The following is a 17,762-nucleotide window of genomic DNA, read 5'->3' as shown; positions in this document are numbered from 1 at the left end:
TCAGCTACAGAGCTATCAGTGCTACTCCTGAAAAGAAAAAAGGGGAGAAACATCTGTGAAGAATCACCTCCTTTTTACTTTCCCTGGGAATGTTTAACATTTAGAAATCAGAAGGGAAGAGTTAGAAAAGAGATATCTCGGAGAGAAGGTAGAACGTACCTACTGTGATACTCCCTGTTGTGGTCTGAAGGCTGGTGTTACCTATTAGGAAAAGAAAAGGGGAAAAAATGTTAAAAGCATATTATTTAACTGGTTTCTGAAATCATAACAAAGGCTAAAGTAATGTGATCCTATACAAGGATTATAGTTGTATCTGATTTGCATATAAAATCAAAATAGCATAAACCAGTTACATTGCTTGAGTACTTTCGTTTTACAAAGAAAAATCTCAACACATGTGGGTAACAACGAAGTGATTCCAGACAATAAAACCACTCTGAGTAAAGCTGAAAGACACAGACTGAATGTGAGGGAGAGAAAAGCAAAGAGGCATTGAGAGGCTAAAGCATAATATTTTCATATTTTATTTTGGGCCTTTTAAAAGATGTTTTGAAGCCTGCAACAGCACTATGGATTATTTAAGTAGCTTAATAGGATGAGTAACATAAACAGTTTCTATTTTCCTCTTTTATATACATACATACATGCCCCATCCCTCTCCAACAGAGGGGATTCTTTGCTTTATCCTCAAAGGCTACTTCCTGGACTCACTGAACATTACCTGCTCCCTCCAGACTTAGTCTTCTGTGCATGAAAAACACCTGTTAATGCTTTTCATTGACTTCAGCAAGATTTGACTGTGTTGGACAGAATGGAGAACGTCAAACAAAAGAGTGTGTAAGGCATAAAATGTAGAATGTTCTCCTCCTGAACTTCCATTACTTTGAACAAGCACTGGGGTTTTAGCCTTAAAATCTCAAAATACATACTCTTCCTATTTACCTATGGCATCAAAAGAATCCAGAAGGAGGACAGATGTACCTCATAACAGAAAAGCCATCTATACTAACAGGCTGACAAAGTTAGTAGAAACTTCCATGTATGTTACACCTGTATAACTGCCTCACAAACTCCCCTTTAAATTAAAAAACTAAACCACAACATGTCATTTCTGCCACTCCCTCATCCTCCCAGAAGGATAAGAGATTAAAAAATGAGGTGGATCACAGTAATTTACTCCAATTTAGTAATACAACAATTTTCAGATTTTTTGGAATAGACCTTTAAAATTTGCAAAAAAATCAAGCTCTGCTTCCATCTTCTGTAATTACACAGTAGTAGACAGCCATTAGGGTAGAATGCATTCCACTGCATATGACCTGTAGTGTTACTAGTGGCCTGGGGGCTGAAAGCTAGAAAAGCAGCCTATCATCAATAGTCTTTAATTCATCATTTCAAGCACATACTGTACAAAATACTTTGGGGTTCTGAAAATCAGAGCCGAAACAAAACAAATGAATTTGAAAGATGTTTGGCTTTGTCTGTTGTTTTTAAAAGGCACACTGCAACTATCCCACCCTTTTCCCCATTTTATCATGACTAGTGCTTATTTTTGTATAACCTACAAAAAAGCCTAGGGTTTTGTCAGCTACCAACTCCCATGGGACTGAAGCTACATTATACTCTGTCTGAATATAGCCCCTGGGACTTGTGGATTTGCTGTTCTCTTCTTTGGTTTTCTGTTTGGTTTTTTTGTTTGTTTGTTTTGGGTTTTTTTTGTTTTGTTTTGGTTTGGTTTTTTGTTTGTTTTCTGTTTTGATAAGCAGGTCCTTGAAAAATATTAAACATTTGGAAATCAAACTCTTATTACCCACAACCTTATATGGCAGATATGACTAATGTTGTGTAATGTAAACATATTCGTGTGATAGGATCACTTAAAACATTTAGCTAGAACAGAGTTGCTTTTAGAGCAGATAGGAATGTCCTGCTGTGTTGGGACCTGCAGTGTCTACAGACAGTGCACAGAAGTGTACTTTTGGTCGTGTAATTTTTCCATGAAGGCCAACACTTCACTAACAATTTTTAAGCTAGCCAAGTATTTTTTGGACATGTCAAGGGCAAAAAGAGAAAGACCTGACTAGAGGTAATTGCTAGTTTGATTATTACATCCAACTGACTTTAGCAATGTAGTGCAATACTATACAGTCCAAAATATAACATAATAATTCTGTTTTAAAATAATATTGATGAGAGTGTGTTAGCGTTTTTCTTTTTATTGCTTCTGAAGAAATAGTTATCTTTTCTATCATGTACAAGCTTTGCTTCTCCATAAACACTACAAAACTTCAAACTACAGAATTGCAAGTCAGAATCAGTATAGCACCAGGGACAAAAGATGGCTTGGGGATATAAATAAAGGCATCACTTTACACTGTATTACTTCCATTCCTTCAATTTGTTTTGAAGGCTCTCAAGGTGGCAGGGTTATTCTGATGCACAGAAAAAGCAAACAAACCACCATGCAGCTTTTTAACACTTTGATTTTGCATTTTAAACTTGCATCAGACTACAGTAGTGATATGCCTAAAAGGGAACGAAAATAATAAATTTCTACAACCTTTTTATATACTGTGAAATCCAGACACATACCTAAAATTTACGGAACATACTTTGGTATATCAGATTCTTTTCAGAAGCGATTATAGAGCACCAAGATCAAGCATTATACTGTACTACCTTCAAAACATTGCAGGTTTTCTATTTTGTCTTATCCTGTCAGTGACCTGAATAAGGCAGCTATACGTTCACCTTTTCCTATGTATTAATTAGTATGTAAATATATAAAGTAACTGCAATAACCGTGTTTTCCAGTGTGATTCTCTCACATAAAGAAATAGTCACTAGACTATGACAAAAGAAAAGGTCAAAGGCAAATATAAACTCCTGCACGTGAGACAAATCAACCCTGTAAAGCAGTAAGAGTTGAGTGCTGACTGTTTGCAAGGAAGCTTTTCAGGTAAGGACCTGGGCATCTTGATGGACACCATCTTCAGTATGAGTCAGGAAAGAAGGTCAGCTGCATACTAAGCTGAATGATTATGAATATAGCCAGCAGGTAAAGCCCTCTTGTGAGACTGCATTTGGAATATTGTGTCCAATTTTGTGCTTCCCAGTCAAGAAAGTCACTGATGTACTGATGTGAGACCAGAGAGCAGTATTGAGAAGATTAGGGGCCCAGAGCATGCTACAGACTCTCAAAGAGCTGGGTTGTTTTGCTTTAAAAGGAGAAGGCTGAGGAGGAATCTTGTTGTGGTCTTCAACTACCTAATGGGAGGGCATAGAGAAAAGAGACAGACTCTTCTCATGGTGATGCAGCAAGAAGGGATAATGGTTACAAGTTGCCATAATAGAAATTATTATTAAAAAAAAAAAAAAAAAAAAAAAAAAAAAGAAAGGGTTTTCCCACCAGAAGGATAATTCAGGAATTCAGGACTGGAACAAGTCACTGAGAAAGGTCATGCAATCTCTGTCCTTGGGAATATTCAATTGAAGCTCAACCACACAAGGCCTTGAGCAAGTTTGCTCTAATTGAGCCCACTTTAAGCATTGGTTTGGACTAGATGTCAAATTCCTCTCCAACTGAAACTATTTTGTAAATACAATAAATTAATAATTAATGCAACTCAATCCAAGACTTTGGGACAGTTGCAAAGAGGGGTTTCCCTTTTCTCCTATGTGCCCCTCTGTGGAGAATTTTCACTATGATGTTATTGCCCCTTGGATAAAGTAGCACATTTCTCAGTCTCAGAGCTGTTGTCCTTTTGTTTTTCAAGTGTCAACTAGAAAGCTCAATGGCATCTGTCATCTGTAACGCCTGTTACAGAAACTGATTAAAATGACTCAAAAACAATTTCTTCAAAATAGTGCATTATTCATTTACCATAAAAGTATGAAGCATGCAAAAAAGCAATTAAAAATGCCTACGTGCATATTCTCTTACCTTTAGCATTTTTTCCTTGGTAAGACTGATTAGATTCAATAGGAACCTTTTACCCCTTTCCCTTCAGTTGTGTGTTGGGCTACAAAACCAGCTATGTGTACTCACTGATATTTCCATAGATATCTTAATCTCCCATTCTAAGGGCACCTTAAATATTTTAGCAACTTCAGATCCGAGACCTATGCTGGGAACAGTCCCCAATCTAGCTCTTATTTATATGAATTACTTAGATCTTACATGAGAAGGTGCCTGCAAAATGCAAGCGCTTTTGTTACTTTGAGACAGCATTATTCAAATTCCTTGTAGTGTAAAAGGTACACCTTTTCAGAGGCAGTACTTTTAATACAAAAATTGCTTAAGAAAGATACTTTTAAGTAAAATATAAAATCTATTATTTTTTTTAATTACCAGTACAGCATCAACACAGTAATTACGTACTGCAAGAAGTGAAATCTAGCAGACATTAAGAAGTGAACTAAACTCAATTTAAATTAAAAGTCAAATGTTCAAACTACCATTTGTATTCATCCTGCTAACAGTGATACAGTCATTTTATAAAAAAAAAAACCAAACATTAGAGTAATTTTTGTTCTATAACAAAAATACCAGTTTCAACAATGGTAAATACATGGTGCATACTTTATACACTCACTTTAAAAATAAGAGCCTCAGGCAATCTTTTCTCTATAGTTTGCTACTATCATGCTGGTGGGGGTTTTTGTCTGTTTGTTTTTTTTTGTGACAGCAAAGAAAATTTAATTTCTGATTGTATGCTCATGCCTCCATAATCTGAGGCACTGGACAGCAAGAATATTGAAGATGGTGTCACTTATAGGATTGCTTAAGGACTGTGATACAGAATCATTATAGTGTTTCTACACAAAGTCAGTTTGAGTCTTTCAGGTCCTAATTTTAATTCAACTCAGACCCTTCCTGAGCCAAGTTTGCACTCAAGATGACAGTGTTGGAATTGTACAGCCCGAGTTTCAACTACAAAATAGGTCTCAGGCAGGTTTGTAAAGTTTGTGTTGCCCTGACTTCGAAGTTCTCAGTTCAAAAGCAATGAAGTCTAGCTCAGTTTTGTTCACAATGTGCTGACTTTATGCCAAGTATAATATCAGGATACTGTCAGCTACAGGGCAAGAGTGGGCTTGCTTGCTCAAGAAGCAATCTGTCCAAGTGTTTACAAACAAAACTACTACTAAAATGGAGCTACCTCATGAGCAAAGACTAGAAGTAAAAGTGATCAATTTTTTTTCCTAACATAAAATTAGTTTATCTTTTCCACTAATATATACTTGTGCGTGTGTGTATATATGCAATATAATAATTTAAAATACTTTAAAAGTATTTGCTCTTACTATTAAAACATAACTGAGGACCCTGATGTTTTGCAGAAAATATTTTTCTGAAATAAATAGAAGTACCAAGCAAATGTTAGTGTGGAATTGTTTTTAAAAGAAACAGCTAAAATAACATTAGGTGTTCCAGATCCATTTCATAGAGCGCTCATGAAAATAACATTGAAATAACTTAAGAAATGTCTGTATAATTTGGATACAATTCTATTTGTTTTCACACCATTATTCAGCTAAATAAAACGAAGCATTACTAAGGAATTAAGTGACTAACTACAGCAGTTATTTCATTTTTTTACCAAGAAACAAAAATAAACTTTTGGATGTGCACAGTGGCCTGAACATGCTCACAACTGATCATTCCACAGTATCATTATATTGGTTTGAAGTTAGAAAAATATCCAAAAGCAGATTATCAGACAGAAATACTAGTAATGATACAGTTTACATGTTAGGAAAAAAAACAAAACAACAAAATCTTATTTCTGGCTATGCATGCTGAAGTGAACTTTACCTAAGACTTGTTTCTAAACCTGTTAAGTTTACTCTAACTGAACAAAGGAGTTGCTCCTTTAAGTAAAAAACAAGAGTGATTTCTGAAGCAAGACAACACCACAAAATTGCTAAGAAATTGCAGCAATTTGTTTATAAGGCCTATAGCTGGAAATCTGGAACTCTGACTGACCTGTGTAATTTTCACTTTGTACATCCTCCAGTTTGGTTTACTTAACATTAAATCACCACAAACGCATTACAGGACAGCCAGAATTCAGTGGGAATTTTGTTAAATTAGAAAACCACACCAGATTCCAACCCTGATTGCTGTTTATATAAAAGACACTCAAGTTAATTAGTGTTAGTTCTAGGCAGAGGACAGTAAAGGGTGGATGGATTAGACTTTCTTCCTCGCAGTCAAAGAACAAACTGTCACCACTCTATCAGTATAAGGTGCTAGCACACGCACAGACCATTTCTGCTAAAAACATGGCAATACTACTGAGTTCTGCCATAGTTCTGAGTAGATGCTGTAAGAGTTACTTCTCCTATGAAGAAAATAAAGGGTGGAGAGAGGGGAAGAGAAGTCTCTTTACTAATTTTAGTATAATTTTCATTACTGAGTTTTAAAATATTTTGACATCCTTAGTGTGTGATATGTTTCTTTCCTATAATATACATTTTTTGCTATTTGACGAGCATGCTTATAAAATTATTTTTAAAAATACAATATGCTATATGGTAAGTTAATTCTCATCAATTCAATCTCCAACAAATACAGAACTTTTTCATACACTGCGCACAGTTGATTTAGTGATAGTCTATAAGCATCAGTCCATTTCTTACTATGAATGTTACAAATACCTTCAAAGCAGCTAAATTTGTGACAGTATTTCCTTCTTACCATGAATATTTCCCAGCAGAATATCACCAGCTACTGAAGACAGAGATGATGATTCTGCATAGAGATACTTAGTTTTCAGCAGGCCATCTTCAGTAGATATGTTGATGGATGTCCCCTGCAACTTCTCTATATTCACACTCTAAGAGAAATAAACATAATGGAAAACTTGTCATCACAGTTTGAGAGCAGAGGGAAGTAACACTATTAAGAGGCAAAACAAATGGAAAGCAGTTGTTGGTGCAGAACAAATGGAATCAAGTTCTTAGTTAAAAGCTACACAAGATGAAACAAAAACCCTTTTCATCCAAGAAGTCTGACCAACAAGTTAATGATTCTTTACAACATTCCTATGAATTATTACATCCATTATACAGGTGCAGAACCCAAATAGTCACAATGATGTCACAGATGAAAAAAAATTGATTTATTTTTAAAAACCAAAAGTAAAAAAAGAATTAGCTTTAATAATGAAGGCTTAATATTCACACAGAATTATGACACTTAAAGCATTGGTAATCAGTTTTCTCCCACCACATACTGAAACATCCACTGTCTTTGTTACATTCAGCTACTTACGCAGATTTTTAACTGGCTCACTTTGTAGACAGAGCTTTGGTGAAGGTTTGCAAAAAAGCCACAGCTGCTCTTTTTCCCCAGTATAATTGTTCATATTATCTTGGTTACTCAGGCCTCTATTTTTGGACTTAAGCCTCAAGCTATACAAAGCCTTGAAAGATGAGGGATACAATCACCATTTCTACTTCTTTTCAATAGAAATGGAGAGAAAGGATAAGATCTGAAAAGCTGCACTATGGATGAATTTGGGGAATAAGAGGTGATAGATGAGATTATCTATGTACAAGTAATCAGTCGAGTGACATAACCCACGTCCATCTGAACAAAACAGATCACGTGCTTGTGCAACTATCATATGAATTTAATTCTATTCTTCCTCAGTTAAACTTGATTTATGATGCAATCATGCAATAGTTCATACCTAACCCCCACTCAATTTGTTTTTATTTTGCTTATGCAGACTAAGTGAATTACACAAAATCCTCATTCATTACATGAAATGATATATGGCTTGATAGATCAAACTGTGCCTTAGGTCAAGTTATCTTTAAATCTACTTTGTCATTTTGAAGAAAAAAGTTAATACAAAAAAAAAAAAAGTAGTCTGCTGACCCTTCCAGTGTTATATTATATAAAGAATAAGCTACGGATGAAGTTAGAGGTATTCTGACAAGCAGCAACTAGTGTTGCACAAACTCCATGCTGTATTGTGTCCCAAGAAATGAGCTAAAGAGGCTGTTTTAGTACAGACTATATGACAGCCAAATTATTCTGTGACCTTACCAATCCATACACACTCAGCTTTATGCCATCTTCACAACTTAAGTCATAAGATTACAGAATGGACTATTGTCTTAATGCTTTTGACATGATGCTACAATACAAAGTAGATCTCCAAGGATGTAACAAGCTATCCTCAAGAAAATCTGGGGACCAAAGCGCTGTGCTAGAATTAGAGATACATGACATTCAACAGCTACAATGTCTGCAGGTGATGCTGCTTAGAACTATGATACAGAATCTAAGCATCAACAGTAAACAAAACCAATGATATTAAGGCAGAATTTGTAACTACTGAAAGTGACAGCAATTCAGCTTTTAAATCTTTCAATGCTTCTAACAAAACTCTAACAAGCAGATACCTTAACAAACAGAAGTTTACACTGCATCTGTTCTAGGAATGTTTCTGACAGAATACTCCACTATTCCCCCACCCAGAATGGCAAAGTGTAAACCTGCTGTGGCACATGGTCAAAGCAACAAGGAAGAGAAAAGCCACTGTCATTTTAGTCTCTATGATCTAGATCTGTTCTAAAGAGAGTTAAATGACTTGCAAAGAACCTTTCCAATTTTAGCAGGGCCATCATTGCTATCAGCAAAATGAAAACAGAGCATAGCACACTTTAAGGTGGAGGGGAATAAAATAAAAATATCTGCACAGTTTGGGTGCAAACTGGCTGCCTTGTGGCATTCCTGAAAGGGGAAATGAAAGCCCCAAAAGCTACATCTGTCACTATGGTATGCAAGTTTTGACTCTGTTTAGATATTTTTGTTATTTAAATTTTACTAAGTGCTTTATTATAAGCAAGTTCACATACCAACTCACTTGCCAGCCTCAACTACCTTTCTTAAAAACACACAGCAATAAATTGTCTCAGCCCATGATAAAAAGAAGTACTGCGTCAGCTAGTTACTATAAAAAAAAAAATAAAATAAAAGCTACCAATACAGTCAACATTTGTTTCAGAATAACACAAATCGGGGCAGGGGGGAAGAAGTCAAACTGCTCAAGTATAAGACTAAAAAGGTATTCTAGATAGGGAAAGCATAAGAAAAAGTTTGCTTTTTATTGACACTAAATAGGTTTTCAATCCCAAATTCTTTAACTTTTATGAATTTTTGGCAGAACACAGATGTTGCACTCTGCTAAATAAGTGTTATAGAAAAATCCATGTGGCAAAGATTAGCTAATGACTACCCAGTCAAACAAATTTGATTATTTTTGTCCATTGAACCACTAGGTTTTCTGGAAAAATTCCTTCCTTTGAGAGTAGAGCCTTGGGAGTTGCAGTTACTGAGACTGACCACATGCTTAAATTTCACCAGTTTCTTATCTTTCTTTAAATAAAAAGTGTCAGCCTATCTTCATAAATCAAACTGAGAATGTTTTTGCACCTGAACACATTTTCAAGATGAAAACTAACATCTTGTTATGTTTAAATATGACATAAAGAACTCCTTCCTCACATATTCCTCTTCTCGGCCTTCCTTTTTGTGCTATCCTTGCTCAAATATTTTACTAGTGTCTTCTCCATTTTCCCCCTTAAAAAAAATATCCTCTGTTTCTCCAGTGCCAAGTGTCCTTTACCACATCCTCTCCCTCCCTACCTCCAGGAGGGGCCTGGAAATGCTGACAGAACCACAATTACATAATGGTGACTGCAACTGATGGAAGAAACATCTCATAACACACACAGAAGACGTAAGGCTGACTGATTATTAACAGAAGTGGCCAATTGAGAAAAGAAATCTTACACTGTCCTTCCTAACTACACAGCAGATTCTGTTAATGAGAAGCTGTGATGGATGCACTCAACCCCTTAACCAAACTACCGGTGGTTTGGTATAGGTTCCAAAGGAGGTGAAGGCCTGAGCTGCAGCTGGACCGAGAAATTATAGAATGGTTTAGGCTGGAAGGGACCTCAAAGATCATCTACTTCCAACTCCCCTGCCATGGTCAGGGACACCTCCCATTAGACCAGGTTGCTCAAAGCCCCATCCAGCCTGGCCTTGAACACCTCCAGGGATGGGGCACCCGCAACTTCTCTGGGCAACCTGTTCCAGTGCCTCACCACCCTCAGAGTGACAAATTTCTTCCTCATATCTAATCTAAATCTACCCTCTTCCAGTTTGAAGCCATTATGCCTTGTTCTATCGCTACATGCCCTTGTAGGCCTTTTCCTCTCATCCTATCACTTGTTACTTGGGAGAAGAGACCAACCCCCACCTCACTACAACCTCCTTTCAGGCATTTGTAGAGGGCAATAAGGTCTCCCCTCAGCTTCCTTATCTCCAGACTAAACAACCCCCAACAACAGTACAGCTACAGCAGCCTCTGGGCTCTTTTGTACATAAAGGGCAGGCTAGCATCCACTAAAAAAAATGCAGGCAATTTAATTTTGACATTGTTTGGAATATCCAATGGTAAGTTCCCTAGTTTACAGCAAGACGTTAAAGAACAGCTCACATCTGGCTCTATGCAAGTGAACATACAATCTCGGAACCCAATTTACAAGGGGTACAATAGTGCCAAACGGCACTTCACAGAGGTGATTTTGGACTTCTAGAACTTAATAGCTTGGTCTCTATTCTATCCTTGGCTAGGGAATGTTACCTGCACTCTTTCTGATTCTTCCCAGCACTGCTGGTTTTAAGGGTACCTTATTGGTTCTGCCAGAGTACCGCATGCATCCAAGCTACTTCAGACTCGGCTTGGCTCCACATGTTCATATAGCAATGCTTCCGATCTAATGAATCCTAACGCAACCAGTTTCATTGACATTATGATGCCTAAACATTCAAGTTGAGCCTAAAACTCAGACTTAGTGTGAGAACTGTAGTATTGTGCAAGGGAGACTAGCTCTACATTATTTTAAAACTTGGAGAATTGACTACTTATGGCAAGAAACAAAACCAGATTAGAGTAGCATGAGGTTTGTGTCATACTGCCATCTGCTGAAAAAAGCAAGCTAACTTCTCTGTGAAACTTTTCCTGTTCATGATTCTTTCTTGCTGCATGTCATAACAAAATTACATGTGATAATATTTCCTCAGTTGCAAAGAAATATACAAAACCTACTCTTCTTTTCTTACAACTGTATAATGCTGGCAGTGTACAGCATGTACAAATGTCACTATTCATGAGACACTAAAATAAGCTCACATGCCTATTGCAGAATCCAGGTGCCTACATACCAGCCAAATAAAAAGTTTAAGACTGTTGTGAGGGTCTACGTAGTTAAAGCTAATGAGTTGTATCAGCTACTACAACTTGTGCACTTATGGAATGATCACATGCTTATTACTGCTCTTTCTGCAGAGCCTGTTTACTAACCCATATCAAGCATAAGATAAGGTAGTATAATTAAAGAGACAAACGTAAGTTAACAGTGAAATGACAATCAACCACTAAGGGTCATAAAAAATTCTTCAGCACATTCTTCAAAATTTAGTCATTTTGCAACTGATAAGCTGAATAAGCCACTGAAGAGAAAGTTTTACTTCTTACTTACACCCTTCTCTGTTGCACGAATATCTGTATTTCCATAAAGTGTTCCAAGACCAATTACTTTGCCACCATTTGTCCGTATATCAATTTTATGGCTCTGAAAAAAAGTTGAAAAATCATATGGTTAGGATAACCTTAATTAGAAAACAAATCTTGTTTTTCAAGCTGTACCACAATAACCAACTCAGATCATAAACTTCCATTTTACTGTGAAGGTTTCTTCTCAAGTGATTGCCAAATGTGCTGTTTGTTCCCAGTGGAGTCAAACTCCAAACAAGTCACTTTTCTTTGTAATCAGAAAAACAAGGGAATACACGATGTCAAGGAACCCTTTATTCTCAATACAGGTGGGTTTTTTTGTTTTGATTTTTTTGGTTTTTTAACTAGAAAAACATTCACTCAGTATATATTAAAATAAGCAGCAGGGGAAGAAAGAGGGAACTTTGCTTTTCATTTATACTCCATTTATACAACCCAGATATGCATATACCCAGTGCTGCAGCAGATAAACACGAGCTGGCAGTGAGAAATGAACTACCAAACTGGAGCCTTCCAATGACCTGGAACCCACAGTGTCACAGTATTCTGTAGGATAATCATATATATATACACACAAACACACCACAGAGCTACTTATGTTTGGAATAGTCTGTATAGCCATAAACTTCTATGGATGCATACTAGGACAAACCTTAGGCCTGCAAGTAGAACCAGATCCTACAGTGCTTTGCTCTAACCAGATTCTAATTCAAATTAAGTATTTTGCATATATCTGCATTACAATCTCAAGTTTTTCACAAAGACACCGGGCTTCAAGTGAAAAAATGCTATAGCCCTTGTACCTTTCAGCTGCTGCTACACACAACTGACAAGAGAAAAAAAAAAAAAAATGTAGAGAAACACAAACTAATCTCAGAAAGACAAAAAAATCCCAGGTCTTGAGAGTAAAACCCAACCATTTGTACGAAACGAGAAGGTAAAAAGAAGAAATAAATTAAAATTCAGATTTAAATAATCTAACTGTATTCATAAGCTGCAACTTCAACAAATCTGACTTTAAGAAGTCCATGGATATCAACAGCAAAGCTCTTTTGCTTAAGTTCACTTGTGTGAACACTGGAATAATACAGAATTGAAAAAAAAAATTCAGCATTTTTTATACTTCATGCCAGGTAAGCTTCCCCACACCCCCTCCCTTCATTTTCCCATAGCACCATCTCCATTTTCAGATATATAAATTTCTGTTGAGAAGGTTATTATTCCTGTAGATGGTATTTAATTTAGGATGCTTCCATTAAATTTGACAATCAAGCATACCAGAAATATTATTTAGATTCCTAAACACCTGTCTAGATAAGCCATAATAAATTGCATTAACTAGGTCTAATCAGATAGCAACAAGATTAAGGACTTTTTTAATATAAAAAACCAAATACATGAAATCAAGTTTCCAATAAGGAAGACGTGGACTTAAAACTGTTCTGACACATTTCTGATGAAACAACAAGAACCAGAAGTTTCATGGGGTTTCAAAAGACAGGAAGAACTCTAGAGCAGTGTTTCTTAATCTTTGTGTTCCCAAGTTTTGTTTTCTCCTCTTCATTTAAGAGGCTTCCCCACAGTAAAACACAATACCCCTAACTTGAGACCACAGTAGTGCTTCACAACTTTTAAAAGTTGTAAATAACTCAGCCGTTCAGTTAAGCTTCTATAAAAATACAATAGATGATTCTCTCCAAGTACAGTAAACAGGAAAAAGTTAAATTAGATGCTTCAGCCAGACATCACAGTTCCTTTGAGGAAGCTGCATTAGGCACGTTAGCAGAATAATGGTTAAAAAGCAAATCCTCCGAGCATATAACTTGAAGAAAATATGGGAACTCATAAGATTAGAACTAATGTATAGCAATGACTTCTCAGTATGGCCACTGATATTTAAATAAATTAAAACCACAACATACATACTTATTTCCTCTTCTTTTTTTTTTTTTTCTCTCTCTATCATTTTGGGGATAGAAAGAGCTTTAATAAGACACAGGTCCCTCAACTTTTTTCCTCTTAAAAAAACAAACAAACAAACAGGCTTTCAAAGGTAGGTAGCAATAGAGACACCTAACAAACAGCAGGATTTGCTGAGAGAGGAAGCAAGTTATAATAGTCAAGTAGCTTTTTCATTAAGAGGGAATATTCCACTAGCAGAAAGTAAGAAGCACTAATTTGTCATAGGGCTTCTCCTAGCAAGGGAGAAAGGTTAGAGTAAGGAAGAGGTAAGTAAGGAGGCTGTCAAGACCATGACAGATGTTAAGAGAAAAACGTAAAAATTTGTTCAGTTCAAAGAAAGGAAGGACAGTGGTAGAGGACGACAAATTAGGCTCAGACATGGTATATGGTGAGGAAGCATGGCAGGCCTTCCACCAATTGTGTGTGAGACACCTGGAAACTCTTATCACTCTCACAGCTAAGAGTCAGAAGTAACTGTTGATCATAGAAGGAAACTTAAAGGGTGTCCTTGGTCCCATTGTCACTGCTAAGCTGATGGACTGTAATAAGCAGCAGGAGAAAAAATTATAAAAGGAAAAGCATTGCTTTCTCAGTAAAGAATTTAGAAATAATTTACACTCTGAAGACCTAAAAGTCATAACTGTATTTTGGAATTACTGCTACTATCAGTTGACCTAGAGACTTGGAAGGGATAGGGGGAAGTTGGCATTAGCCAATTACAAAACAACAACCACCACCAAAAATCAATCTCCATAAAACAACCCGCAACAAGTCTCATGGGCTGGATAATGCTTACGACACCAAAAGTACCAGTCAGCTCCATTAAAAAACACTTATACAGAATACTCATCTTATCTGTTCAATTACTAGCACGCATGATTAAGGAAAGTAGATGTCAAATTTCTAGGTCTTCTGTAAAGACATCATACAGTATGCCAAAAATCAGCAAGTTTTTTGAATTACATACAAGTTATAGAAACAATTTATTGCAGTTTGTGGCAAGTTAAGAGAATTAGGAGCTGCGAAGCTGTTTGCTGGTGCTCTTGAATAATCCTCACATTACTAGGTGGTTTTTTAAGTGTATTTAAAGTCATGGATCAACGATCTTTTGCTCTCTACTGTAAAGAAAGGGTCTCCTGCTTTGCTAGTCAGTGAGGTTTGTAGAGAGCATGACAGTGAAGCAACGTTAAACAGCTCCTTAATCCGTCCAGGGGAGGGCACTATCACTTCAGTTTGCTCAGTAAAACACATTCGCTAAAGGGGAAACGGCTCTTCTGCTGCCCTACAGAATCTAGTCTACACGATTTTCAGTAGCTTGGAAAAAACCCGAAAGGTTAATAATTCTGCTTCTCTGCTAATTCCTGAGAGTATAATTCCTGAACCTATATTAGAAAAATTGAGTTACAGTTGCAGTTACTAGAACTACAGTATTTCTTAAAAACAACATTAGCCTAAAAACTGATTGTACAGCTAAGAGATACTGCAATTGAACAATTGTTTGCTCTTGCAAACACCTACATGATAAGTAATTTTAATTCAAAACCTTCATCTCGCTATTTCAGAGTCAACAAAGCCAACAGTGGTAACATATCTTCTCTAGTACTGTATATTGAAGCCGTCACAGTAACCAGAACAAAGACAACCAATCACCATTCACAAACCAAAAGAATACTTTGGGTAACTATTTTGGTTTAAAAAAAGAAACCCAAAACCTTATAATCTACCAAAGCTTTGCTTTAACATGAGTTTCAGTTGAAATCTGCAGTTCTTCTTTGATACTTTAAGTTTCAAATGCCATCTGGAACAAGGCCACTCTTCTCATCTGAGGCTTCAGGGAGCAAAGAAGCTTCCTGTGGCCACCAACATAGTGGACACATTTAGGCGCATGCACAGGGGAAGGATCATCTTTTGCACTTGTAGTTTTCCTGACATTTTTGTGAATCAAGCAAGGCTCAAAGTTGACAGAGGGAAAACGCAACACCATGCTCCTCTGAACTATAATGAGGCTCAGAAGCCCCAAACTGGTGATTTTGCAGTCTTCTTTTCAGTTCATTAGACAGTATTGTTTCATTGCTATTTGAAGTCTCAAGGGAAATAGGCCTGACTTTCATTTTTAAAATTCAACATTTTTCACATCTCAGACTGTACATGAGGAACGATGCCCAAGAAATTAGTTAGTTGTCTTTCCTCAAAATCCTCTTTTTCTGTGACATCACAAAAAAAATCTTGACAATTGTGATGGCATGCTGTGATTACTGTCACTATTGCTGGCCAAAACTACTTTGTTTTCTCATATTATGTAGCTTCTAATGTACTGCTGTTTGCTGTTATTATTATACTTTTAACCAAAGCCTTAGAGATTAGTAACACACATAATACTGTTAACTTTTTGTTAGATTTTAGTTACCTTTTTAAGAATAATATGGTCAATTACACAGAATCTGGAAGATACAAGTTGACTGTAGTTCACTGAATATGGAGTAAACCTTTCCCCTTAAGTTGAGTTTCCCATATGTGTGCTATAAAATCATCTCTTACCGTGGTAGAGAACAACATTGCAAGATTTTGAATTACCCTATTTGAAAAGCCTTTCTTTTGAATTTATATCAATTCCTGCAGGCACAGTCCCGATTATTCAAGTGAATTTGATTCCAAACAGCACCTAAGTCAGATAGGCTTTTATAGAAATAACCAAAGTGTATGCCAGCAAACCCAAAGTCTTAAGATTAAAAAAAAAAAAACAACCAAGGTCATGAGCATGATAGATATGCTATTTATCAGATACATTTCAGTCAGGTATTCTGGACATGTAATGTGTAACTTCTGATTGAAAATTAACCTAAACGGTTTGTCAATACCACTGATAAATCAGAATTGTAGAAAAAAACACAGGAAAAAAAAATAAGCAGCACACTGCGAAGTCCCAACTGAGCAAGCATAACTATTTACCTACTAGACAGGAAATCCCAGTCTGTCTTTTGTTGTTTTGTTTGGTTTGTTGTTTTTTTTTTCCTGTGGGCTGGGGAAGGCAGATATGAGGCTTTCTGCTGTCACCGTTTCTGCTGGGTTTGGCTATCATCAAAGGTACTTGGACTTCTGACTTGACATTATTTAGTGTTATTGACTGTGTCGTGATCGTATGCAATAAATAAAGGTAAGGTGCTACACACATTTTAACACTAAAAAATATCAGAGTACTTCTCATCCCCAGAACTGGTATTTAAGTTTTTATATGATATTCCACCACACAATCCCTTTTAAAACACTGATGGAGTGGGGAAGGGTTCTTTGTACCTTTATTGACTGCAAGACACTAGTTCCCTTCTCCGTTTCTATTTTGCAGTTATCACATTCCATTTTCTGAATCTTCACACAGCCAGTCCCTGACGTTTTGATATCCAAATCTAGAATTAGAAGAGTTTTATTAGCAACAGAATGAGAAGAGTCAGATCTATTTAACATAGTACTTTATATAGTAACTACTCATAGTAGGGAAAAAAAGCAGCTTCTTTGTTACTAAAGAACCTTCTTGCAAAATTTGGCCACATACTTTCAATTGCATGGCTAGTCGCTATCAACAGTCGACACTGAAAATTTTGTAAGCCAGTATATAGCCATCCAGCTTCAAGAGAGAACATTGAGAGGCAGCAGAGTGACTGTAATCCCTGGCAGGGAAGCAGCGGGGTGTGGTCTTTCAGTGAAGGGTTGGTTTGTTTGGTTTTTTTTTTTTTGTTCTTTTTTTTTGTTTGTTTGTTTTTTTTTTTAAAACGCACTCCTGAACTCCACCTCCACCTTATAGCTACCCTCGTCACCAATTCTATTAGCAATTCTATTGAGACATTTGGGGTGGGAAGGTTGGCAGGTTGTTTGAGGACACATGGAGAGTAATAAGATTCCACAGCACAAATGCTCAGGTCTTGCTTAGACCTATGCTGCTTCAACTAGCAAGCAGCACAACGCAAAAACAGGTACAGAAGAGTTTGCATGCGTCATTCTTCCCTAGCCTTCTGGAAGGCCCGACTTGCTCCCCTGGCATGAAGAAGCATGTTTGCCTCTAGTCTGAATCACCTCACCTTATTACTGTTCATAGGCTCCCACAAAGAAAAGTCACCAAGTCTTGTAGATAACTCTGTTATCATGGGAGTAATTTATGGGCTCATAGTGCTTCCCGCAGGAGCGGCAAAAGCATTTTCCTGC

General features: G+C 36.7%; 1 protein-coding gene across 1 annotated transcript in view; it reads right to left on the bottom strand.

Moving 5' to 3' along the window:
• The window catches only part of FAM185A (family with sequence similarity 185 member A), a 47,632-nt gene that overhangs the window by 23,306 nt on the left and 6,564 nt on the right, over positions 1 to 17,762 (bottom strand). Inside the window, exons 2-5 of the mRNA XM_082498213.1 lie at positions 16,860 to 16,969; positions 11,569 to 11,661; positions 6,701 to 6,839; positions 160 to 201 (exon numbers count right to left, since the gene is read on the bottom strand). Coding sequence (XP_082354339.1) covers positions 160 to 201; positions 6,701 to 6,839; positions 11,569 to 11,661; positions 16,860 to 16,969 — 384 coding nt within the window. The remainder of the gene's footprint in view (positions 1 to 159; positions 202 to 6,700; positions 6,840 to 11,568; positions 11,662 to 16,859; positions 16,970 to 17,762) is intronic.

Source organism: Vanellus vanellus, assembly GCF_965231255.1.
Source record: "Vanellus vanellus genome assembly, chromosome: 1".
Lineage (NCBI taxonomy): Eukaryota > Metazoa > Chordata > Aves > Charadriiformes > Charadriidae > Vanellus > Vanellus vanellus.
Note: the sequence above shows the minus strand (reverse complement) of the source record. Positions and strands in the feature narration are given on the sequence as shown.